Below are 25,038 nucleotides of genomic sequence, written 5' to 3'. Positions count from 1 at the left end.
TTTTCCCCTTGAAACATTTATTTTTACAATGGAGTTTTTTATAATATGAGGTCTCCTAGGGACACAGGTATGCTATTACAGCAGAATGTTGTACATCAAACTACGTGGATAAACAATGATCCTTGGATTATGTGTAACTTTGGGGTTTTTTTTTATACTTTTCTACACTTTCCAATCTTACTTTATAAACGTTATGCTTTAAAAACATTTAAAAATCGAGACCTAGAGCTGTTAACAAGACATTAAACTACAGGGCAGAGGAGGGCTACTAGAGGTTATTTAGTGCGGTCCCCTCAATTTACAGATGAAGACACAGGCTGCGAAAGGCTCAGTGACTCAGTCAGTGACAAAGCCAGGCTCTCTGTCCCTTGGCCTAATGTGCTCTCTCTAGATGACTGTCACAACTTCATGCCTCTACCCATGGGCTTCAAGTGTGTAACACTAAGGCCAGCTTAATAGGGCCTTTCAGAACGTGGCTCTTCTCTCCCTTTGCACAGTATAGACGTTCCTCATCACCACATCTGTAACTTTATCTCCTACATGACACCAGCAGCAAGGTATCACTATGGACGGGCTAGCAGTACATTAGACTCTTCTGGAGAGCTTAAAACCAAAACAAAAATGCACAATGCATGGGCCCCATCCTAGGTCAATTAAGTCAGAATCTCTGGGGTGGACCTCAGGCATCAGAATTTTTTAAAAGCTCTCCAATGGACTCTAAAGCGCAGCCAGGGTTGAGAACCACTGTGCTAGAGAGAAGCGGAGAGTCAAGAATGGGAAACTGATACCAAAACCCAATACTGTGGGTCAACCTTCTAGTAAATAAGGAAATAATAACAATCAAATATTTTGAGAAGCAAAAGTTTTTCACAAAGTAAAGGTTTTGATCATTTTGCAGGAAGAGAAACTTCACTTCAAGCTTCTCAGAGCAGCAGCCAGCCCTGAAGCCCCGACCTCCGCACTCTCCTCTCCTCGGGTCACTGCATCCGAGGCCTCCGCCCTGCCCACGCCATGGAAGCCACCCTTGTCAGAGTTGCCAGGCCTCCCATGTTGCCCTTCGAAGGCCTCTTCCTCTGTCCTCACCTTCTCCGAGGTCTCTGCAGCACCTGAACTGCTGGCGTCTCCTCCCACTGGAGACCCTCTGCTCGGCACTCTCCTCCCCTTCTCCTCCAACCTTCCCGTCCACCCCTTCCTTCTCAGCCACTTCTACCAGCACCACTCTGAGCGCCTTTAATGCTGCCTTACGTGCTCCTGCTCCCCAGGGCTCCTCTGCTGGCCCTCCTCCCTCTGCACACTGCTTCAGGGCAATGTCACCCATCCCCCACTGTGTCACTGACACCTGTATGCTACACACTCATGTCTCTTTCCTGAGACAAGTCCCAGAGCTAAAATACACAAGGGAAACTCATCTCCAAAGCCATGCTTCCTCCTCCAATTCTGATTATGGTGAAACAGCATTATCACACAAACACCTTGACCTCCAGACTACAGACCTGGACATGGCTCACCCCTGACATCTATCAGTTACCAGGCCCTGACATTCAACCTGTGAAGAGTTTCCTAAATCACTTCCCACCTCTCTCCCTGTGGCCTCTGCCTCCGTTCACCATCCTCTGTCATGATTATTGCCTCTAGTCTCCTCCTCCTTCCAATCCACCACACTCCTGCTAGAGCTGTCCTTCTAAACTAGAAATCTAAGCACATCTTATCCCTTAATAAGTTTCAATGCCTCCCCAGCGTCTACAGAACAAAATTAAATCTACTGTAACACGTAAGGCCTCTCCATAATCTGGCCCCACGGACCTCTCCGACCCCATCCTTCTCCCTCTCAGGCATCATCCACCACAGCCACATCCACCACTCCTTAACGTGGACGCGGACAGTGTCGCTCACTCGTTCAGATCATACTCACGGCTAATCCTCCAGCATGCACGTCATACGGATTATCTCACTTAATCCTCACAACAACCTTATGATGGAGAGAAGTACTATTTATTTTCCCCAATTTCAAGATGAGCCCACTGAAGCACAGAGAGGTTAAGGAATTTGTTCAAAGTCACACTCTAGTGGAACCAGGATTCGAACCCAGATAAACTAGTCTGGTTCCCAGGCCTGTGTTTATAACCATTACGCTCTACCCATCATCCACTTCGTGCTGGGCACGGAGCCTTCCAGGAGCCAGCAATCAAACAGCAAAGAGACAGGAGGAAGGAAGCACTCACAATTCAATGCGAAGAGGGTTACCACACAAGCTTGTAAAGGTGCCGGGAAAGCCGCCCACACCAGACGCACCTAACCCAGGAGCAGGCAGAGGGAGGTCATGGTGGTCAGAGGGGAACTCCCCAGCTGAAGCCTAGGGAAGCTGGAGTTAGGCAGAGGAAAAGGATGTTTCAAGCCGGGGAAACAGTGCGGGTAAAGGAGGGGAAGCCAGAAAGAGAACGGAGGGTTCAGTCATGGCAAACAGCTTAGTGCTGCCGCAACTCAAGCGCACAAAGGGCTCACTGACCTGCTGCTGGCGGGCGCCGATGCCCTCGGGGTAGAGGTGCCCGTGCGAGTGGAGGTAGCCGACGGCCATCCGCGCGCTCTTCACGGTGATCACAGAGCCATAGGCCAGGTCTGCGGGCAGACAGCGACGGTGTGAGCTGGCGCAGCGCTAGACCTGCCCCTGATTGCAGGGGCCGCTGAAGCCACAGGCCTCCCCAGCCCCTAACAGACTCCACTGGGTCCCGGACTGCCGAAAGCAAGATGCGCGGCTGCCTTCTCACCCCAGTGGAGTCAACTCAAGAGGATCTCACCAAATAGTCTCGCCTGTCCCCTCCCCTCCTTCCTAAGGACTTCAGGAGAAGCTGGGTATTAACAATGCTATTATCAAAGCAAAAGACTAGGAACAACTTGTCCTTCATTCAAGGTCTATCATATACATTCCATGGAATAAAGAAGGAAGAAGCATCTTATATCTTCATCTGGAATGTTCTCCAAGATACATTGTTACTATAGACTGTTAAGAGAGACTTTTCATTATATATCCTTTTGTGCCTTTTGAATCTAGTACCACATGTAGTAACTGTTCAATGGTGTTTGGGGTTTTTACTCTGAATTTAAAAAAACAAAAACAAAAACCCAGAGTAAACAGCTTACCCAAGAGCATCCATCCCCTCCCCACACAGGCCCCGGCTTATGCAGGAGCCTCTTTGCCTTCTTACTGTCCCTCTTCTCCACGCCCTGCAATCTGGCTGCCCGCCATTCCCCTCTCCACCGAAACAGGTCTCACTGCACCAGTGCTGGCCGCTCCTGTCTCCCTTTGTTCATTCATTTGGTCGCTAGACCGTATCGATTACACGGTGGATCCAAAGGTGGAGGAGACCTGGCTGCAGACCTAGTGGGGCCCAGTCTTGGGGATGATGGCATCACACACTGAGCAGCACAGGATGATCAGCAAACGCTCCAGCAAAGGTGCGACAAGGTGTGACATGGTGGGAGCCCAGAGCAGGGTAGAACAAATTCTTGCCCAAAGAGTAAAAAGAGGATGGCTTGATGGAAGAGAATATAGCTGAGCTAGGCCTTTTGAATAACGAGTAGAAATTTGCTAACGCCACCACTCCATCCTCCTAAGTCCTCGTGCTGGTCAACACACGCAGCCCCGCACGCTGCTGACCGCAGCTGCTTCTCGATTATGCTCTGTCCCCCTTCTCAACTCCACACTCCCTCACGGACTGCTCCTGAGCAGCCCCTTCCTCCTGCATGCCCAGTGGCCTGACCGCACCCTGTCGTCTTCCTCTTTCTACAGTTTCCTCACAGACCACAGCCACTGCACAGCATCGACCATCCCGTACTTGGCTAGTCCTCCTTTGAAAGCCTCAGCCCCAAGCCCACTGGCCCCACTGCATGGATTTCCTCAAGCAACTCAAGGCTGACTTCTCCAATGTGGAATCCAGTGTCTGCCTTTCCGAACCAATTTTTGCCTGCTTTCCTATTTTTCATTCTTTCCACACTCTGGGTGGGCCCACTGTGTTCTAGGCCCTGGAGAGACTAAAAGACATTGTCCTTGCCTCCAGGAAATAATGACCTGGGCCCAACCTATCTTGTCAACCTTATCTTCCAGTATTTTTCTGCATATAACCTATGCCTTAAATTCTGCCCTGCTCTTGGCTTTGATCATGCTCTCCCTTCTGCCTGATACGCCCTCTCCCCCATCTCCCTCTGCTGAAACCTACCCATTTTTCCAGGGCCTGACTCCAAGGCAACTCACTCACTCTGATCACCCCCCAACCCCCTAACAGAAGTGATCTCTTACACCTTTGATCCCCACAGCTCTGCGTTCCCTCTTTCTATACTTAACACATACGGTCACATCATGTAGAGGTCCTCTACTGCAGACTCTACTCCAGACTCTCGACTCTGGAGGGCATCCACTTACAGCCTCCAATGTGGCTAACACTTGCTCAGTTACCCGGTGTGAATAGTGAATGGATGCGAGTAGCAGGATACTCTGGTGGGAACTGACCTCTAGCCCTGAAGGGCCTTGTTCCTTCACCAGATTCTCTCTGTTGGTCTTCCCACAGCCACGACGGACAAGTTATTCTTTAGGGTCAAAGAGCTTGTTGCTCAGGACGTCTTCCTCTGCACTTCCTGCGCTCCTATTCACTCTCTTGAGTGCTCGGACCAGATTTAACTGGATCTTTCTCCCACTGTGCCCATCTAAAATAACTCAGGCTGTCATATCATCTTTTCCAATACAACTCCCAGGAATCCCTTCTGTCCTACCTTTGTAAAGGACAAGAGACACTCACGTTCAGGGATGGAAGCATTGTGAAGGTTGTTTCCTGAAAGCCGGGCCTGGAAGGCAGAACTGAAGAAGCCATCGCCAGGACCACTGTGGGGAAAGGCAGAGAGAAGACAGTCAAATTAATGGAGTGAAGCTGTGATTTCCCAGGAGCCCTAGGAAGAGCTCTGCACAGCTGGTTTAAAAGAAGTACAAGGGAGTGGCAGCGTGGTATTGTGGACAGACATGGGGGATAGAGTCAGAGAAACTGGGGTCCAAATTATAACTCGGCCACTTACTAGCTAGGTGAACTTTGGAAGATACCTGGCCTTGTTTAGCCTCAATTCTTCATTTATAAATCAGGGATTTAAAAAAAAAAATCAAAAGAATTATTATGGGACTTCCCTGGTGGTCCAGCGGTTAAGATTCTGTGCTTACAACGCAAAGGACACGGGTTAGATCCCTGGTCGCGGAACTGAGATCCCACATGCCGTGTGGCACGGCCAAAAATTTTTTTTTAAAAAAGAATTATTATGACTAAATGAGATAACGTATATAAAATGCTGAACACAGTTCCTGACACATAGTCACTACCTGTTAAATGGGAGCTGCTGCTGGTGTTATTGTTATTATTATCCTCACTCCAACTGCACATGCTTATGGTGGCCCATCCCTGTTAAGCACAAGGAACTGTGTTTAGGGATAAGGGGCAGTTTGGCTATTAGAACATTCTCTTCTTCCTTCAGGCCAGGGTACCCAAAAGATAGAACATAAGAGGAAACCAACAGAAAAAAAACCCTGGGTCCCCTCCGAGCATCCCAACCAGACCCAGGAAATCACACGGCCCCTCCATAGGCTTAGAGGCAAGAGGAAGACCAGAAGTGAGACCCTGGAAAGGCTCTGGCTGTACCTTTTATTCAGCACCATGAAGTGAACAGCGTACGTGGCCGTGTAGAGAGCCAGCGGCAGCACTATGAGGCACAGGATGCGAGCGGTCAGATGTTTTCCCACAGTCACCTGCAAACCAAGCCAGTGCAGGGTGCTGGGCATATGAGGCATTATTTGCCTTATGCCTGACATGTGTGTTATCTGTAAGTTTTTATGTGTAAGTCATAATCAGAAACAATTGAAACACTAATGGCTATCAAGAAAGAAAGACATGGGGAAACCCTAAGCCTTCCCATAACACCCCCCACCAACCAAGCACTGCAGGGGGCTGAACCTGGGCCAGCCCTCCGCTGCCTGTCCAGACCCTCACCGAGGACCCCAGGCTGTCCCCGCGTTACTGCCAAGGTGTGGCCTGCATCTTCAGCATCGTCACTCATCACTCCCTCTCCATCCTAGTCACACTGACGCCCTGCACTTTCCCCATGCTTCTTGCACTGTACCAGCCCCACCCATCACATTGATAACTGCTCCTTATCTTAACTTTAGGCCTCAGCTTCCTCCTAGAAGCCTTCCTGGATTGCCCGAGACTGGGTTTATGCTTTCCTCTGTGCTTTCACAGCCTTTGTTGGCTGGACCATGACTTATTTTTTCTTTTCTTTCTTTCTTTCTTATTTCTCTCTCTCCATTGTCTCTAGGGGGCAGGAATCTTGTTTTAATCATCTGCATATTCTGTGTCTCACACTTAGCGGATGGTCTGTCTATATGTTCTGAATGAATAAATGAACTTGTTGGGACTTTGGTTCAGAGGTGCATTACAGCAAAGTATCAATAGTTCAGGCCTGGAGTCAGCCTCGCCTGTTTGAATCCTAGATCTACCTCTTACTACTTGTATGACTTTGGGAACATTATTACCTCTCTAGGTCTCAATTTCCTCATTTGGCAAGAGGGTAATAACTACCTGCCTCACGGGTTTGTTATGAGGAGGAAATGAGATGATGAAAGTAAAGCATTTTGCATACTGCCTGACACAGAGTCAGCTCTTAATAAATAATATTGTAATAAACCATAAGGCCCTTACCAGCCTCCAGATGCAGAGACTCTCGGTCAGGAAAAGAAAATTTTAAGTTCAGGAAGTCAGTCTACCAATTTTACCTCAAGTCCCAGGCAGTCAGTGTCTGTCACACATTTGGCATGAGCCCAGATGGACAGAATCCCCTGGCTGGGTTGTTTGCAAAGCATTTAAAAACCAATGCAGGAACAAATGCCAAAAGAGAATCCCAAGGATATCAGTCCATCCTCTCTCTTTATACCTCTCCAGCCTGTCAGCCATGGCCCACTCCCTGCTGCCCTGCTCCCTACAGAGGGCAGCCGGATGCAGCCCACCTCGGGCCCAGAACACAGCTGTTCTGCCACCTGCAGCAGAAGCAGAGAAAGACCACTGGCTCTGCTAAGAGAGGAGCCCGGGAGCAAAGACATTTCTACAAGCACTTGGGTTCTCACCATTGAAAGACTGAGGTCTCCAAACAGGTGCCAAAGGTCTGAAACGGTGTTCCACCCCACTTGCAGGATAATAAAGAGGCCAACAAACTTGACCCCCAGAGCACCAGCTAGATTAACGCCAGTCAGGCTGAGCCAGAGCCACCAGGGGGCAGAGAAGGGCCTGAAAATCAACAAGGCACAGAGTTCAGTTTGGCAGCTGGAACCAAACTCAAAAGCAAGAGCAGCAATGGGGAAGGCAGAGGTCCTCTGACTCTGGGAGGCTGCACTGTGGCCTCTCTCTTGAGGGCTCCCAACCTCAGGGACCATGCATGGCTCCGAGGAGGAGGTGGTCTGTGAAACCCCTGAAACTGCAGGAAGCACAGTGTGAGAGTCAGTAGGTGATTCTTCCGGGGAGACGCACCATCGCTTTCCTCGCTACAGGGCTTCAAGTAAGCAAGGGGCTTATTCTTCAGTGGTGGCCAATCAAGTGGAAGGAAAAGGAAAATCCAGAGAAGCCTGATGGATTCAGTCAGCCCTGTCTTTTGTGCCACCTCTGGACCCTGTAAAGGCCAGCAGTTACTGAGTGCCTACTATGTGTCAGGCACTGTTGCAAGCACTTCACACGTATTAACTCTTTAGCCTTCCCTACAACCCCCTGGAAGCAGATCCTGTCATCAGCCTCTTCTTCTACACGAGGACTCGAGGACTCGAGGTCCAGAGAGGTTAGGTAATACAGCCAGCCAGTGGGGGAGCACAGTGCTAAGCCCAGCAGTCGGTTCCCAGGCTTGCTGCACTTAAATCACCTGGTGCTCTGAGCTGCAGTCTCCTCATCCCCTGGCTGACCCCCTGCCACAGCAAATGCTCCTGAACAGCCAAGACCTATGTGTTCCTGTACCTCTAGCTCCTGGCACAGTACCTGGCACATAGCATGTATTCAAGAAATGGCAGGTGGGGCTTCCCTGGTGGCGCAGTGGTCGGGAGTCCGCCTGCCGATGCAGGGGACACGGGTTCGTGCCCCGGTCCAGGAAGATCCCACATGCCGCGGAGCAGCTAGGCCCGTGAGCCATGGCCGCTGAGCTTGCGCGTCCAGAGCCTGTGCTCCGTAGCGGGAGAGGCCACAACAGTGAGAGGCTCGCGTACCGCAAAAAAAAAAACAAAAAAACAAAAAAAAAAAGAAATGGCAGGTGGAAGGGGATGTGGTGCAAGTAGAAGATAACCCAAATCCGGAGAGAGCTGGTGGTCACTGCTTGGTTGTGGCGAAACCAAGGTGACTTCTGAAAAAGCCTTAGCAGAGCCAGCTCTCTGGGTCTGAATAAAATGAATGACCTACTCTACTCTCTCAGAGGCAGAAGCATGATCTGGAAGGGACTATTCTGGAAGAAGGCCAGGCCCTCCAGAACAGCTTTAGAATTGACTGGGGCCTGCAGGGATCCTCTTGACTGATGTAGACCCTTCAAGCCAAACTTTATATACGTTATTCCTATCACCAAGTCAGGACTGGCTGCAACCACTGAGGGCAGGGAGACAAACAGTTCCCAGGCAATATCTATTCTGGTGCCCCCCACCCTAGGCATCACACCCACCCTGTCCCTGGCCATTATATAAATTCCAGAGCTGCCACAGCTTCTGACACCCCCTCCCAAAGATGGTGTTTCTGACCTGTTGGCATAGGAGTTGTACTTGACCATGCTCAGCATGGCAGCCATGATGAAGAACATCAAGATGGGGTCAAGGAGGATGTACTGGGACAGAGTGAGGCATCCTGTGTCTGAAAAACATGAGCTCAGTGGTCAAAAAGTGGAATCAGAGATGGGCCCCCCTGAGAACCAAACACCCCAGTGGTAAGAAACAGTCCCCCTTGTGCTTAGTTGCATTTGTACAGTCAAGATTAGATGGGCAACTGAGTCATCTGGAAGGTGGAAGGCCACAGCTTTGGGGTACACCAAAGCCCAATGATATGAAAGAATATCTCACACTGCTTCCAGGCCCTTGCCCCACAAAGGGATCATGTCATGCATTCAGATACAGAGATCCTGAGATGAGGGCTCCTGCTAATTTCCACCATCAAAAAGGGAGTTCTGCTACCATGCCTATGCAGCCACAAACTACATACACCCGGGAAAGAATCTTACCATTTCATATGAAGTCTCCATTGGGAGTTGATTCTCCATGCAGGTGCTGAAGTGATTTTTCTTTTAAACAAAATTTCATTACATCATGGCCTGGCCTAAGTCCTCCAATGTCTTCCCATCTCATTCAGACTAACAGGCTCCTTCAGACAGCCTCAAGACGGCCACCAAAGCCTTCATGGTCTCCCCACCTATCCAGCCTCCTCTCCCAACACCCTCTGCCTCACTCACTCTACTCTGGCCTCACTGGTCTTCTTGCTGTTCCCTGAATCCACCAAGTGCCGCCTTGCACCAGGACCACTGCACATGCTATTTCCTCTGCCCAAACACTCTTCCCTCAGATCTCTGCATGGCTTAATCTTTGGCTTCACTCAGGTCTCTGCTCAAGGCCACCTCCTCAGGGGGCTCTTCACAGACCACCCTGCCTAAAACAGAATCACTCCCCATTACTCTATCCCTTACCCTACCTATTTTCTACATTGTACTATTGCTTAAGGTGTTACATTACAGACTTAATTTACTTGCTTATTTATCATCTGCCCCACTAATGAGCAAGCTCCATGATAGCAGTGTCTCATCAGCGTGTCCTCTGAGGCCAAGAAAGTGGCTTAGCACAGAGTAGATGCTTGAAAATAGTTGTGGAATGAAAAATGAATAAACGAATAACTGAAGAGGGAAGTTAAAGACCCAAGGGAAAAGCCACCAGTCCTCTAGAAAGAGACCCTGTAGTCTTGCAACATGATCTGTCAAAGCAAAGCCAGAGGGACTTCCCTGGTGGTGCAGTGGTTAAGAATCCACCTGACAATGCAGGGGACACAGGTTTGATCCCCGGTCCGGGAAGATCCCACATGCCGCAGAGCAGCTAAGCCTGTGCACCACAACTACTGAAGCCCGCGCACCCTAGAGCCTGCGAGCCATAACTACTGAGCCCACACACCGCAACTACTGAAGCCCACATACTCTAAGGCCTGTGTGCCGCAACTACTGAAGCCTGAGCGCCTAGAGCCCATGCTCCGCAACAACAGAAGCCACCGCAATGAGAAGCGCGCACACCACAACGAAGAGTAGTCCCTGCTCACTGCAACTAGAGAAAGCCCGCGCACAGCAACGAAGACCCAACGAAGACAAAGAAAAAAGAACAAAGCCAGAATCGCCCCTAAATTAACCACCTAAACTGGTCTGGACTTCTTCAAATGTTAAGCTCTATGAGGTCAGGAATTCACTTTCATATGAGCAAGGCTAAAAACAGGATCAGTTTCTCTGGATCAACTCTCAATTAGCCATGTGAGAATTATCCACAGAAATAAAGTTCCCATTTTATTCTCTGCCACCCAGCTACTTCTGTGGCATCTACCTTTGCATTCAGTTGAAATTAGTTTAAGGAATGCAAACTAATCTTGACAGTAACCTAAGAGAAGCAGAATTAGAACTGTAAGCCTCCTTCAAACACACACACACGCACACACAAGCACACACAAGCACACATAAACTTGTTATCCATTCCAAACTCAAATGTGGATAACTTGCAGATAATCTATTCCTTGGGATTACCATACCAACTCACCACTCCAATAAAATATAAAGGCTTGCTACATATAAGTATTTATATATGTAAGTATTACTGGTGAATAAAAGGAGACTTGTAGTACATTTACCCAATCCTCAAGTTACTTAAGAACTGGGCCCGTAGACAGAATCTTTAAGTATATTGATTTCCAGCTACATTCATAGCGTGGCAGTCAATATCCCAAGACACGTGGTCTAGGACAACTTACCAAAGGTGAGGAGGGCAGCCGTGAGCAGCGCTGCCGGGAGGGACTGGGACAGCTCCAGTACAGTGAGGTAGGCAAAGGGGATCAGCAAAGCGCCGAGGAACGCACAGAACTATGGAAGGACGGGAGAAGCAGTCAAGTAACTAACTAAGCAAAGCATCAGGGACCTACTTGGCTTGGTACAAACTAATCTTTTAAGATGGAGGGCCCTGATGATGGCATGGCTTGGTGACCTAAAATCACCTGCAATATGTTTAAATATGAAAGGGGTGGTGTAACAGTGAAGCATCAAATCAAACAACATTCACGTTCCCACTAAGCACCAACTTGTGCACTGACAAGAAATCAGCAAAGTTCAGCCAGGGAGGTGTGGGCAAGACGGCCCACGATTTCAAGTGGGAGACTCCGGGAATGGACCGTCCCATCACTGCTAGCTGTGACCTTGACAAAGTCACGTCTCTGTATCTCAGCCTCTCCTTCTGTGTAATGTGAAACTTAAGAGTTCCTACCTCATAGGGTTTACTTTTTAGATTAAATGAGCTAAAGTTTATTACCACACAGAAAGTTCTTGATAAACACTAGCTTCTGTTATGAAACTGGGTGCAAGTTGAGAAATACCTCTCTGAAGGTGTTTTAATATTTTAGAGAACTCTAATGTTATTTCTGTTATTTCTCCCTTGGTCCTTTTATTCAATCACACCAGGAATCACTCTTTAATCTATAGGTTGTATTTTGATTTTAGAAAAAAGACTGCTTGACACTTCAGCATCTGGAGGGTTGTTTTTCAGTTTTGTTTTGTTTTTAACCACCAGTGTTCTCTCCATCCCCCTACCCTGTCCATCAAAAGTAATCAGACAAACCCAGGGGAATGGAAATTCTCACATTTGGGTGGTCACTTTTTGTTAGCAGAAAGCAATGTGCTCTAGTGTGAAAGGGAACAGGGCTGATATATTTGGCCTTCTCATTTCCATAGCAAGTTCACAGTGAGTCAGGCCTATATCCAATTATGCATGCTATGTGGTATTCAAACATCATTAGGAAGACACAGAATCACTTAAGAATATGAACTTGAGGGTAGTGGACACTTCTTGTTTAATATGGAATGGTATGACCACACAAACAAGCCAGTGATTAGCCCAAGTAATCACATGGCATTTATCTGAACTGCTTTGATAAAGCGGTTCCTTGAGGAAAGGGGCGTGTAAATGCTACCTGCTCTGAGAGCTCCACACTGAGGACAGTCTCCACAGGTCTTATTAGCTCCAGATACAAGGTCCCCAGACAGCTGGGTATTCAGGCCCTGCCGTGCCCCATCAAGGCTGGTGTTGGGACTCAGAGCACAGAGGGACCAGGCAAACACACACTTCCCTTAAAAGACTGGAAAACCCCTTGTGTGCCCGACACCTTTGTGGGGGAAGAAAGAAGAACCTGGTGACATGGGTGTGGGGAGGCTGAAATGTTAATAAAGGCCCTCAGAGGTAGGCAACACCCTAGCAGTTGTGGCTGCAGGGGAAGGACGCGTAGCCTGCCAATGTGCTGAGGCCAATGTTGGGATTGCAGGAGATTCCTGGCTGCCTGAGTCCCGGGCTGCCCTCTGATCTGAAATCTGATGCCTCACGTTGGCAGGAGAACAGGTGACGGGGTGCGCTTGCTCCTGTCTGTGTCATCGCTGTATTATCTGTGGCCTCCCTCTTCCTTCCCGCCCACCCCAGCTCTGAATCTCTACTACAGGGTACAGGTCCAATCATGCTCCCCCACCAAAGTCCCCTTATCTACACCTGCCACCACTCCAGGGCTTCCAGCTGTCACATTTCTGACTGAGCGTGGCCCCAGGGTTGAGTCGGGCAATAGCAAGTCAGGAAGCCTTACTCCTCTCATTCCCAGGTAGCTGTGATGCTCATATTCGTCCCCAGGCTTCTGGAACAAAAAGGTGCCGTCATATCCAGTCAGGTGGCCAGCAAGGCCTATCAGCATCTGAGGAGAGAAGGAGAGGCCTCAGAGAGAAGATGCCTCCGCCCCCTGAACTTCCCTCCAGCTGCGCCCAGACCTTGGCTTCCCTTGACAACTGTCCATAGAAGGAGCTCCCACTGTGACATTTTCTCCGGCAGCTGTTGCAGAGCAAAGAATCTTTTGTCTACAGAGCTCATTGCCTGAAACAAATCCTCTCTTGTGTTAAGGCCAAGTTCTTGGGAACAGTGCAGACTGAGTATTTAGGAAGAAAAAAATCCCACAATTCGAAGGGCAGGGCCAGTGAGGGGCTCTCTCATTCAGCCTTCTTTCATTTGTTATGAAGTAAAACACGACAGCTCATGGGGGAGGCCATGGGCAGGGGCTGATTCCTGGGAGACTGGGCCACTGAAAAGAAAATGAGGTTCCAAGTCAGAATGAGGAGGGAGGAAAGTGGCCAAGTTGCTACACACCAGGAATAGAGAGAAGGGAAGAAAATGGGAAAGCAGAATGCAAACACAGATGCATTTCCCCAGAGGGGAAGAGAGAAGTCCCAGTGGAAACAATGCCAAAAGGCCTGGGACTGGTTTCTCCTACCGCCAGTATTCCAAAGGGAGGCCACCCGGCACATCCCAAAACAGAACAAATCAACTGTAAACTTAGACTGTGAGCTGTAAATCCTTCAAAACGTTCGAGAGGATCAGCCTCTTCGTTTCTGTCTTTCCTTGACCGTCAACAGTGTAAAATTTTCTTTTCCACACACGTAATCAGAAGCAGCTAAAACATAAAAACTGTCAGCAAATATGAAGCATCTGTAACAGCCCCAGGCTGCCTCGGCCTGACCCCTGTGCTCGGGTTCGGCTGTGTGGAGGGGCAGAATACCCTGGCTGTGTGGAGGGAAAGCCCTTCCCAGCGACGCTGCTTGTGCGGGCTTGGATTTGGACCGCTAACCAGCTCACTTTTTCCTCTAAGTAGTTCTAAACACAGTCACTCTCTGTAGTTCTGTGTCAAGGTACAGAAGCCAAAGTTCAGCAGTAAATTATTATGAAGCCTTATTTAAAAAAAAAAAAAAAGGAATCCCAGGGTCCAGAAGTTAATTTAATATTAATTAATTTAATGTAAAGTAATATGAGGTATTGGGAAGACAGAGCCATCCGAATACCCAGGTGAACTTAAACTGACAAATGACAATCAAATGAATGTCCCTTCCCCCCTGGGATCTCAGAGGACAGACCCGCCTGGTGCTGGCATAAATCCCCAGACTTCCTGGCTGGTCTGGTAGAGTGAAGAAATGCACAGATGGTTTGGATCTCAGAGCCCCCCATACTAGCTCTCTGATCATAATAATCTCTTACCTACAGGTAATAAAACCTTCCTTGCAGATGGTTGTGAGGCTTAGAGGTAATGTTGTAGGCAAAACACTTAGCACTCTGACAAGCGTTTAACAAGCACTCAAAATTCAGCTCCCTCTCAGTTTCCATAAGGTTAAAAGTAGCCCTGAGCTAATTTCCTAACTAAAGAACTCATTCAAATCAATAAGAATAAGGGCAACTTACTAGAAAAATGTTTTCATAGAAAACAAAACACAGATGGCTAAAAAACATATGGAAAAATGCTCAACGTAATTCAGAAAGACACGCAAATGAAAACAGTGATATACCAGTTTTTACTCTCAAATTCGCAAAATTTTGGAAGTATGATCATACCAGTGCTGGCAACGATGTGAGGAGAGCAAGCACCCTCATACGCTGTTGGTGGGAGTATGTAGTATCTCAGCATTTTTGCAGGAAAACTTAACAATGTCCAACACAAATCTAAATATGCATATTATTTGACTCTTTAGTTCAGCCACTGAGGCTCTTTTGGCTACACCTGCAAAACTACGAAAAGATAAATGTACAAGGATGTTCATTGCACTACCTTTTGTAATGGCTAAAAACTGGAAATAACATAAATGCCCACCAGTTGAAGAGAGGCAAAATAATTTATGGCGCAACTGTATAACGGAATAATCTACAGCCATGAAAAAGAATGGGGTACATTTTATGTATTGATGTGGAAAGAAGTTAAGATATATTATGTTTAAAATACAAGTTGCTCAACAATTTTAGCCTGATTCCATTTGCATATATAATGTGCGGTTCCCGTGTGCTAATATGTATGTGTGTAGAAATGCATACACACTTATGTTTGTATAAAGTTTCTGAGAGGATATATAAGAAACTGTTAATAAAGGTGACCCTGGCTGCCTCTGAGGAATAAAACTGTGAGGGAAGGTAACTTTTGACCTTTTATTTCCTTCTGTACTGATCAAACTTTGTGCTATGTGCAGGTATTTTTATTTCTTTTAAAAGTACCTATTTCCTTGGAGCCCCTGGCGCCCAGGGCTGGGACCAGTGTGAAGAGGCAGGTATTGGGGTCAGTACTGTAGGAGAAAACGTTCTACTCACCACGTCATGGGGCTTTTTGATTCTTGCGCTGACTTGGCCTCAGAACCTATGAAAGCTACGTTGCTTATCACTCTTTTATCCAGGTAGAGCACAGGCCCATCAGGAGATAAATTCGAGGGGCAGATGGATCACACTCTCTGGGGGCAGCCTTAGAAAGAAGCCTCACATTTCTCCCTCCACACAGGGGCCACATGTGAGGAAGGGAAGGCTTCAGCAAAAACAAATCAGCAAGTGTTTTCCACACGCCTTCACTGTGCTGAGCACTAGCAGACCCCAAAAACAGACAGGCAGTCCCCAGATGAAAGACTGGGCTAGGTTTCCTCCTCTACTGGCGGGCTGGGTCCCAGGCTAGCCCAGTGCAAATGTTCAGCACGTTCTGTGGCTTAATTCTACAGCGGTAACAGATGTACTTGCCCGAATACTGGGGCAAGGCAAGTTCATCAGGCAGTGGTATAATGGTTAACAGAGCAGACTCTAAGCCAGTCTGAACCTTACCAGCTGCCACTTACTAGCTTTAATCCCTATGGCAAACTACTTATCATCTCTGAGTCCCAGTTTCCCCTTCCGTAACATGAGGATACAACAGTACCTACTTCATAAGGTTGTCCTGAGCATTATATAAGTTAATGCATCTAAAGTGACTAAAAGAGACTGTTCAATTGCTCCAATCTTATTGTTGTTATCTTATAAAGGAGACAGAAAGAGGCATTACATTTTTTGCTGCTTCTCTGGGCTCGGAGCTAATTTTGAAATAGGCCACCTAGGGACTCCCCTGGTGGTCCAGCAGTTAAGACTCAACGCTATCAATGCAGGGGGCCTGGATTCGATCCCTGGTCATGGAACTAGATCCTGCATGCCGCAACTAAGAGCCCACATGCCGCAACTACAGATCACATGTGCCACAACTGAGACCCGGAGAGGGAGGGAGGGAGGGAGGGAGGGAGGGACGAAGGAAGGAAGGAAGGAAGGAAGGAGGGAAGGAAGGAAGGAAGGAAGGAAGGAAGGAAGGAAGGGCCACCTATTCCACCTTCCTCTCCACCACTCCCACCTGCAGGGCCTTGCCCCTGGTCCCTACCCCATGCTCTGGTGCTTTCCCCCTAAGCCCACGTGTCACAGTCACCACCCCTGCCACCCCTCACCCCCTGCCTTCATCCCCAAGTACTCCACGCTCCTAGAACGCTCCCCATCTTCATACCAGGCAAATTCCTGTCCCCTTAGTACCAGAGAGCTCAGCCTCCAGTTAGGAAGAAAGGACTGAGCGAAATGCCAAGGCTAATCCATTAGCCTTCTCGGGGGTATTTGTTTTTAAGAGAGTAAAATGAATTCTGATTGGTGGAATTTCTAATTGTACATCATGTGAAAGGAACAAGCCAAACAACATGCACGCTGGGAACGGGGAGTGGGAAGGAGTTTCAGGCCCTCGTGGACAGTCAGCTCCCCTAAGCTATTTCTGCTTTTTATGCAACAGATTCCTTCTCTCCATCTCTTTTTTTTTTTTTTCAATTAAGGTAAAATTCATATACCATAAAATTCACCATTTTAAGGTGTACAATTCAGTGGCTTTTAGTTTATTCACAAGGTTGTGCGACCATCACCACTACCTAATTCCAGACTATTTCATCACCCCAAAAAGAAATTCCACACCCATTTACAGTCACTCTCCAATCCTCCCTCCCCCCAGACCCTGGCAACTGCTAATCTAGTTTCTGTCTCTGTGGATTTGCCAATTCTGGAAACATATAATACGTGGCCCTTTATGTCTGACTTCTTCCACTTAATATAATGTTTATGAGACCCATCCATGTTGCAGCATGTGTCAATATTTCACTCCTTTTTATGGCTCAATAATATTCCATTGTATAGATAATACCACATTTTGTTTATCCATCCATCAGTTGGTGGAATCTCTCTCCATTTCTGAGCCCAGAGGACTCCTAAAAACAGCAAAGGTTTCCCATGAAAGCAGCTGTTCTGGAATGTCAGGGAATTCTTTCTACAAGCCCAAGAATTAAATCCAAATCTAAGACTTGGCTCCAACTCTTAGGAGAGCACCGTCCTTCACCACACTGCTCACCTTTCCCAGAGGCGGGTGCACATCAAAGAAAAAGGTGCGGTTGATATAGTAACTTCCCATTTTTCCAAAGTGAGTTTCATCCCAACTAAAAAGAAAACAGAAAGAGAAATGAAATTCTTAAAATTATCGTACAACCCAAACAGCCTTAATAAAGCATGGTTAAAATTACAGTTAAAACCAAAGGTTATAAGTTTCAAGCAGTTAATGAGAAAATCTGGATTTAAAAAAAAAAGCTTTTGACACAAGTGATTTGAGGAAGCAAGACATCAGGCTGTTCCTTAATCTTCATTTAGACAGCTGAGAAAGGCTAGCAAATACTTACCAACCAGTTTCATAAATTTAAGTTAAATCTATACTTATTCTGTATCTTGAGTTTCTATTTATTTTAAAAAGGCGAAGAGTTTCCTATACTGTAAAAAGTTTTGCAATAAGAGTTTTCTTCCAAGTCTGCTAACTTTTTTTAAAAAATAAGTTTATTTATTTATTTATTATTTATTTGTGGCTGCATTGGGTCTTTGTGGCTGCGCACGGGCTTTCTCTAGTTGCGGGCGCTACTCTTCGTTGTGGTGCAAGGGCTTCTCATTGCAATGGCTTCTCTTGTTGTGGACCATGGGCTCTAGGTGCGTGGGCTTCTGTAGTTGTGGTACATGGGCTCAGTAGTTGTGGCTCACAGACTCTAGAGCGCAGGCTCAGTCGTTGTGGCACACGGGCTTAGTTGCTCCGCGGCATGTGGGATCTTCCTGGACCAGGGCTCGAACCTGTGTCCCCTGCCTTGGCAGGTGGATTTTTAACCACTGCGCCACCAGGGAAGCCCCAAGTCTACTAATTTCTAACCCTAAGACTATTTTTGCTACTAGAAACTGCATTACTCTTGCTGTTACAAACTACACTGTGGGCTACTGATCAGTAAGAGCCTATAGACCATGGTTGTGCCTGGAGTCTGATTTTGCTCCCAACCTTGTGATAATTAACCTGCTAACTATGAACTCACTGACCTTATTATAATGAACTAACAAGTATATAAAAAGTGAGGGCTTTCTTACTAAGTTAACAACCAGTCTAAAAACCTATCCTCATTATTTACAAATTATTTAAAAATTATTTTGCAAGTAAGTGATTCTAATACACTAGCTTTTAAGCACAATGCAAAAATCTTGTTCTTCTACACAACCACAGTAAACCTTTCACACCCTACACGGGGGCTTCACAGCGGCAGGCTAGTAACCCAGCAGAACCTGGCCATTTCTGTTTGTCAATCTCTCCCTGCAGCTCAGAAGAACAGTTGCTTTCTAGTGACTATCCATCCCCAGGTCAGCTTCTATAAGTAGTTATCACTGTCCTACAGAATAAGGGGCAAAACATGCTCTTACCAAAAATGCAGGGTCTTTTTTTTGTTTGTGTGTTTTACACACTGGGTCTAATAAACAGGCAGAAGGGTAAATCTACTTCTGCGTCTGCTAAGTACATGGCTTGACATGAAATGAGGACAGTGACATGGCGATGTCAAACAGAAAAATAACTTCCAAGCAGTGTGACAAAATACATTTGCAGAAAAAAGAGAGATCCGGTCCCAGCTCCGCCACCCACTGTGGGAGCATGACCTGGCAAAATCACTCACCCTCTCTGGATCTCTTTTCTCATCTACGTGATGAAGACAACAGTAGCATCTGCCAGTCCACCTCGCAGGGAGGCAGGTATGAGGTAACGCATGGGAAAGAACTTTACAGACTATGAAGTCCCACACATGCTGGGCACTATTTAAACTGTCCCAACATTTGTGGTTAGTTTTGAAGTCTGTTTGGAAACATATTGATAAAGGGGTGTAAGATTTTTACTTCAAGTAAAACTAGTAGCAATAGTCACGCTTCCTCTTGGCTTTTACTGCGTGTTTGCGGTGGGATGGACGGTCTTCTCTGGCTCTCTCTTGCTCTGCAGACCTTGCAGGCTACGCCAAGAATGCAAGGTCCTGGCTGCTCTTTACTCAGGCCACTTCTCAGGGTTATGCTTGCAGCAACCTTGAGGAAGACACCACGTCTCCCTCTGGGACAGAGAGCAGTCTTGTTTACTGCTTATTATAAAACAGCGGATTCCCCAAGATCAATACTCCTCAGCTGTGATTCAACCCCCTGCACGTGCAGGCATTCATCCAGACCCAGGGTATCACATGGGACACTGGGGACAAGGGGAACTGATGCCAACATACTGATGCTCATCCTGCTTGCTGTGCTGTGAGAAATAAAGGCCTTTGTCTCTGACCCAGGACTTTGTCTCCTGCCAGCATCCATAAAACACTGACAGGCTAACTCATTAGTTGGCAAGTAGCATAAAAATAAAACCCCAAACCCTGACAGTTTCGGTGACAAGCATAGGATGCTGAGTCATAGCTTTCCTTAAGAGAAAGGACAAGGGCCATCATGGACTGGGTTAGGGATAAGAGAAGACGCCCTGGAATCACCCTGGTGGTGAATGTTCTTGCCCAAGTGGTGGGGAAGGCAGGTAGTAAGAATCCCCCACTGTCCTGCCTATGAATGAGGTTGAGGGGAGAGAGGCAGGATTGAAACAAACAGTCTGAATGCTGCTTTGGTTCCTGCCCACGGCCTTCTGGGCAAAAGGAGGAAAGGATATAATCGCAACCCTGGGGCAACAGGCTAAGCAGCCCCAGCCAAAAGGCAAGATGGACGGGCTGATGAACCTAGGAGGCCCCCAAGCTTAATGGTGCCAGTGGTAAGGACCTTGCTATTCAACGCAGAAGGGCTGATGAATCTAGGAGGCCCCCAAGCTTAACGGTGCCAGTGGTAAGGACCTTGCTATTCAACGCAGAACTCTGGGTAAAATGAAAACATTGAAAGGTTCTCGGGTGAGCTGTGTGCTCAAGCCAAAGGTGTGCCTTGCTTAGAGGCTCAGAGCCACTCCGTCCCTCCGTGTCCCGTGATCCCTCCCCCTCTGGCACAATCTCAGCTTCTTTAAAGAGTAAGATGATTACAGGTGGGGCTAAGGTCTCCCTGTCCCTAAAGGGGGCTAGAGGCCATACACACCCATCCTAGTGTGGTGGGGAACTCTGGGGAGGAGGGGGACTCAAGCTCAAAGTCCTACTGGATATACGAGCACCCTACTCAATCCCTTGGAGTAAGAGGATTTGCTAGGCGCAGGGATTACCAAAGGCGCCAAGGACTGCAGGGAGGACCATGGCAGTGTGTACAGGGACTGAAAGAAAAAGCCCCTAAGCCCAGGTGCTCACCAGACACAGGAAAGCAGACTGGGAAGAAGTGGTGCCAAGCCTGCCGAGGGGCTGAAGGAGCAAAAGGGCCTCCTCCTGCGCCCTGCATCCAGCACGCGCCACACCTCCCACCTGGGAATGGCGTAACCTCTAGGTGGCTGTCATTATAGCTCCTGATGCAGGCCTATTAGACTTGTTAGTTGAAAGGGGAAAAAGCACCTAAATTCAACTGATAGGGTCTGAGCCAAGTTCCCAGTGGGGAAGGGAAGGGAAAGTGGCCTTGGGTAGGGCCCTTGCAACTACGGTTGTGTCTCCCACTGCTGAAGGCATAGTCGTATTTATCCCATATGTGTCCAAGATTATCCCATTGAGAGACTGCTAATTTAGTGAGAGGTGATCCTGTCCCCTCCCAAGTGGTCCTACAGAAATAATATAAATCACAAGACGAGAAAGGGACATTACAGCTTTAAAGATGGAATTTCAGGGCGGGGGGTTGGGGAGGGGGGCTTGGAGAGCTCCATGACAGCGCCATCTGCTGGACATAGGTACCAAGTACACACCCTTTTAAAGGGGCAACTGTCAACCTAACTACTAAGCTCTTGTTGAACTTGAGGGCCTGAACCATGAAGACCTTAGGACTCTTTGGCCTGATACTGTCACTTTGGGGTGGGTCAACTTGAAATCTATGGCTAACGACGGAAGGGCTCAACAAGCCTCGCTGGTGAAATGGAAGTGGTATATTCAAGTGTTGGCCCTAGAGGCATCTTGGTTTTTCAAGAAGAGGTGGCAGCTGCCCCTTTGGAAGAAACTATCTTCCACTCCACCGCCTGAAGCAAAGCCGCTGACTCAGTGGGGTCTTGATTCCCAGAGGTTCCTCCTAATGTTTGTGCCTGGTTCACTGATGGTTAGGCTAAATTAAAAGCAGATGGTGTCCACAGGGCAGTAGCTATCATCGAGCCCCACTGACGTTTCTGGAAGACCGACTGCAATAAGGGTTGATTGGCACAATGCACTGAATTGAAAGTCATCACCCTTGCCTTAGACAATACTCCTAAGAAACAGACAAGTTATATTTTTATTTTCCCTTAGGCTTTTGCCATTGGCCTAACCATCTGGTGTGTCACTTGCAAGGCCATATACTAAGAAATGTAAAACACCCCTCTTCGGAGCCAAGAACTGTGGAAAAAAATCATGGCTGCCTGCCAATGGGCCAATCTGGATCACTCATGTAGATGCCCCCAGTAAGGGCCAGTATTCTGATAAGACGGATTAGAATCAAGCTGCTGATCAAACCTGCACCATCCAGACTGCTGCCATTGCCACCTGCATACGTCAATACACCAGGCATGGAAACACATCTACCACCATGGACTGGGCACAAAGTAAAGGACTAAACGTCTCCAAAGCAGAAGCCATTGCTACATTATGGTAACTTGTGACTCCTGCCAAAAGTTGGCACGTTTGTCTTGCAGTGAAGGAAGCCACATTGCGTGGGGTACTGACCACTCCAAGGAAACTGATTGTACTAGGACTTTGTTCCGCATTCCAGGCTATCACTGGTGCCCCACTGCTGTTGACACCGTTTCGGGTTAGTGTTGATGATGCTGTTCCAGTCCAATCATCTGACTCTAGATATATCACTGCGGCCCTTGAGACTAAACTGTGTTGTGTTTTCAGCTTTCCAAACCATCTACAGTCTGACAATGGTACACCCTTTTTTTTTTTTTTTTGCAATGGCTGAATAGCCAAAAATCTGATGACATTCCACACTCCAGGCCATCCACGGGTATCTGATATTGTCAAGCACTGAACAGTCTTCTCAAAAAGATTTCTGAGTCAACTTCCCTCACCTTCCTCCTTGTTCACACATCTTAGTCAAGTAGTTTGGTCACCTAACTAGGTGTTCATCTCCTCTCGGCCACCAACTGGGTAATGATCAGAACAAAAGGGGTGGAAGGTTATAAAAACCCATTTTGAAAATTTGAGATTCTTCCTTGACTATTCCTGGGCTCGACTGGTCTCCCCTAACAGCAATTCTGGACCAGCCTGGGGGTGCAGTTGGGGATTTATGGGATTCAAACTTAATTCCAGTTCAGTCACTTGGGTTTTCTTGTTGGAGTGACGTGATTTCAGTGCATAAAGATCACCTGGTTGAGCACACTGCTTGTGAGGTCCCGCTACAGTGGCTCACGTGGGCCAAGATGGGAGACATAATAAGTCTCTGTCAAGTTTCTGACAGTGCCCATGACAGAAAGGTCTGGATATTAGTATGCAATAGTTGGAGTAAAGGTGAATTTACAGGTACTAGAGTGGGACACACTGATTATATGGCAGTGGGAGGAAACAAACAACCTTTCCACCTGGGGAAGGAACATCTTAGGCCCCTGGAAATGTAAAGAGAAGGGAAACAATTAATGCTCTCTTTGCCTCCTAGGCCCAGCACCCAGCCTGGCAAAATACTAACACAGTTCAACTAAGTCAGTGGCAGCTGTAGCTAGCAATCTGACCTATTGCTGACTCTGTTATTCCACCATGAAATCAGAAAAACTCATGTGGACATGGCCGGTCTTGAACTATCCTCATGTCCCTGACGACATCAACATTAACTCCCAAACATGGACCTCCCTCGCATGTGCGCAAAAACACAGACTGGCACAACCTTCTGTTAGTATGACTGATATAAATTCATAAGCTTCTCCTGACACCCTAGGGACCTTACGTTATGCCTTGTATAGTGATTGAGGCTGCAACTATGCAGTGACTCTCGCTGCCCGTGGGGCTTAACCAAATCACTGTAATGATGATCTAAATCAAATCTGATGGAAATCCAAATAATATTTAACAAAAAATCCTGAACTGGAGTGATCTGCACCCCTTCAGGTAGTATATTAGAATGCAGGGAAGAATGTGCTGTGGAATGCCTTTCCACTGGGCATGGGAGTTGCTTTTTAAATGGGAGAACTCATTGTAATTATTGGCAGTGACATCAAAAATCAGAGGTCAGTCTAAACACCTGTGTACAGACTATAATGGATAACAGACTGGCCTTAGACTACATCTCAGCTAACTGAAATAAGACTTCCTGGTCCCTCCCCACCCCACTCCAGCACCCCGGAGGGCACAGGTTAACACCACAGGTTGGCCTCATCCTGCTGTTTTGTTTTGTTTTTTTGCGGTACGCGGGCCTCTCACTGTTGTGGCCTCTCCCGTTGCGGAGCACAGGCTCCGGATGCGCAGGCTCAGTGGCCATGGCGCACGGGCCCAGCCGCTCCGCAGCATGTGGGATCTTCCCGGACCGGGGCACGAACCCGTGTCCCCTGCATCGGCAGGCGGACTCTCAACCACTGCGCCACCAGGGAAGCCCCACCCTGCTGCTTTGACTCCTGGTGAGAGCAGCCTTAAATAAATGTTGTATGAGACAAACTAAATAGACTGGGTCCCTGCCTCGGCCAGGTTAATCAGAGTAGCCAATGGAGTTGCACATTCATGTGAAAATTTGCTAGAAGCCAAGAGAGTGTAAAATCAAGGAGTGAGACTGTTGGGAGAGACAGTCCTCCATGGGTCTCTTGTACTTCCACACATCTTGCTGGGTATGCGGAGAATGCAGGGCCTTGACTGCACTTTACCTGGGCCATTTCCCAAAGTTGTGTTTGCACCAAGCAGCCTTGAGAGATGAGGTAACATCTCTCTCCAGGGCAAAAAGTACGCTTGCTTTTTGTAAATTCCCCAAGCTTGTTGCTCCTTAGCTGCAAGGCAACGCACAGTGTGTGCAGTCATCCATCTGAGCCCATAGCGTCACCCCGTGGGACTTCGGAGCCATGAGAAACTGAATCCAATATGCCGATGTTCATCCTGCTTCCTTTGCTACGAGTAATAAGTTTTTTGACTCTGACCCAGGAGTCTCACATCTTCCGCCAGCACTCATGAAATAGTAACAAGCTAATTCATTAACTTCCAAGTAGGGTAACCCTGATAGCTTGTTAGCCTGCTTGCTTTTTAGTCAAGGAGTTCCATTTCTAACAACCTCTACACTTTCTCCTCAGTGATACTGAGAAAACATGGTATCACGTCTTGGCAAAACAAATTAACCATTTTCAAACTGTATAAAAATTTTCCTCCGAGCTGGAGACCTTTTAAGCTTTTTTAACGAAATCTGACTCCTACACCTTAGTCCTACAAAATAAAGCCTTTAAGAAAATACATCCTCACAGGATGACCCCAGACCTGCTTCCTGGGACCCTTGTTATCATCCGTGGGCACACAGGTTGTTCTGGCTCCCGAGAATGTGGTACTCAGATAGGAATGTTCCCCTCCGTGGAG

The 25,038-nt window shown here is 47.6% G+C and overlaps 1 protein-coding gene across 1 annotated transcript in view; it reads right to left on the bottom strand.

Annotated features, from left to right (window-relative positions):
- The window catches only part of POMT2 (protein O-mannosyltransferase 2), a 47,890-nt gene that overhangs the window by 22,032 nt on the left and 820 nt on the right, over nt 1-25,038 (bottom strand). Inside the window, exons 2-9 of the mRNA XM_079913197.1 lie at nt 17,502-17,586; nt 12,900-13,004; nt 11,034-11,142; nt 8,789-8,897; nt 7,151-7,310; nt 5,673-5,779; nt 4,791-4,873; nt 2,507-2,616 (exon numbers count right to left, since the gene is read on the bottom strand). Of these exons, the coding sequence (XP_079769323.1) occupies nt 2,507-2,616; nt 4,791-4,873; nt 5,673-5,779; nt 7,151-7,310; nt 8,789-8,897; nt 11,034-11,142; nt 12,900-13,004; nt 17,502-17,586 (868 nt within the window). The remainder of the gene's footprint in view (nt 1-2,506; nt 2,617-4,790; nt 4,874-5,672; nt 5,780-7,150; nt 7,311-8,788; nt 8,898-11,033; nt 11,143-12,899; nt 13,005-17,501; nt 17,587-25,038) is intronic.

Source organism: Stenella coeruleoalba (genome assembly GCF_951394435.1).
Source record: "Stenella coeruleoalba genome assembly, chromosome: 2".
NCBI lineage: Eukaryota > Metazoa > Chordata > Mammalia > Artiodactyla > Delphinidae > Stenella > Stenella coeruleoalba.
Note: the sequence above shows the minus strand (reverse complement) of the source record. Positions and strands in the feature narration are given on the sequence as shown.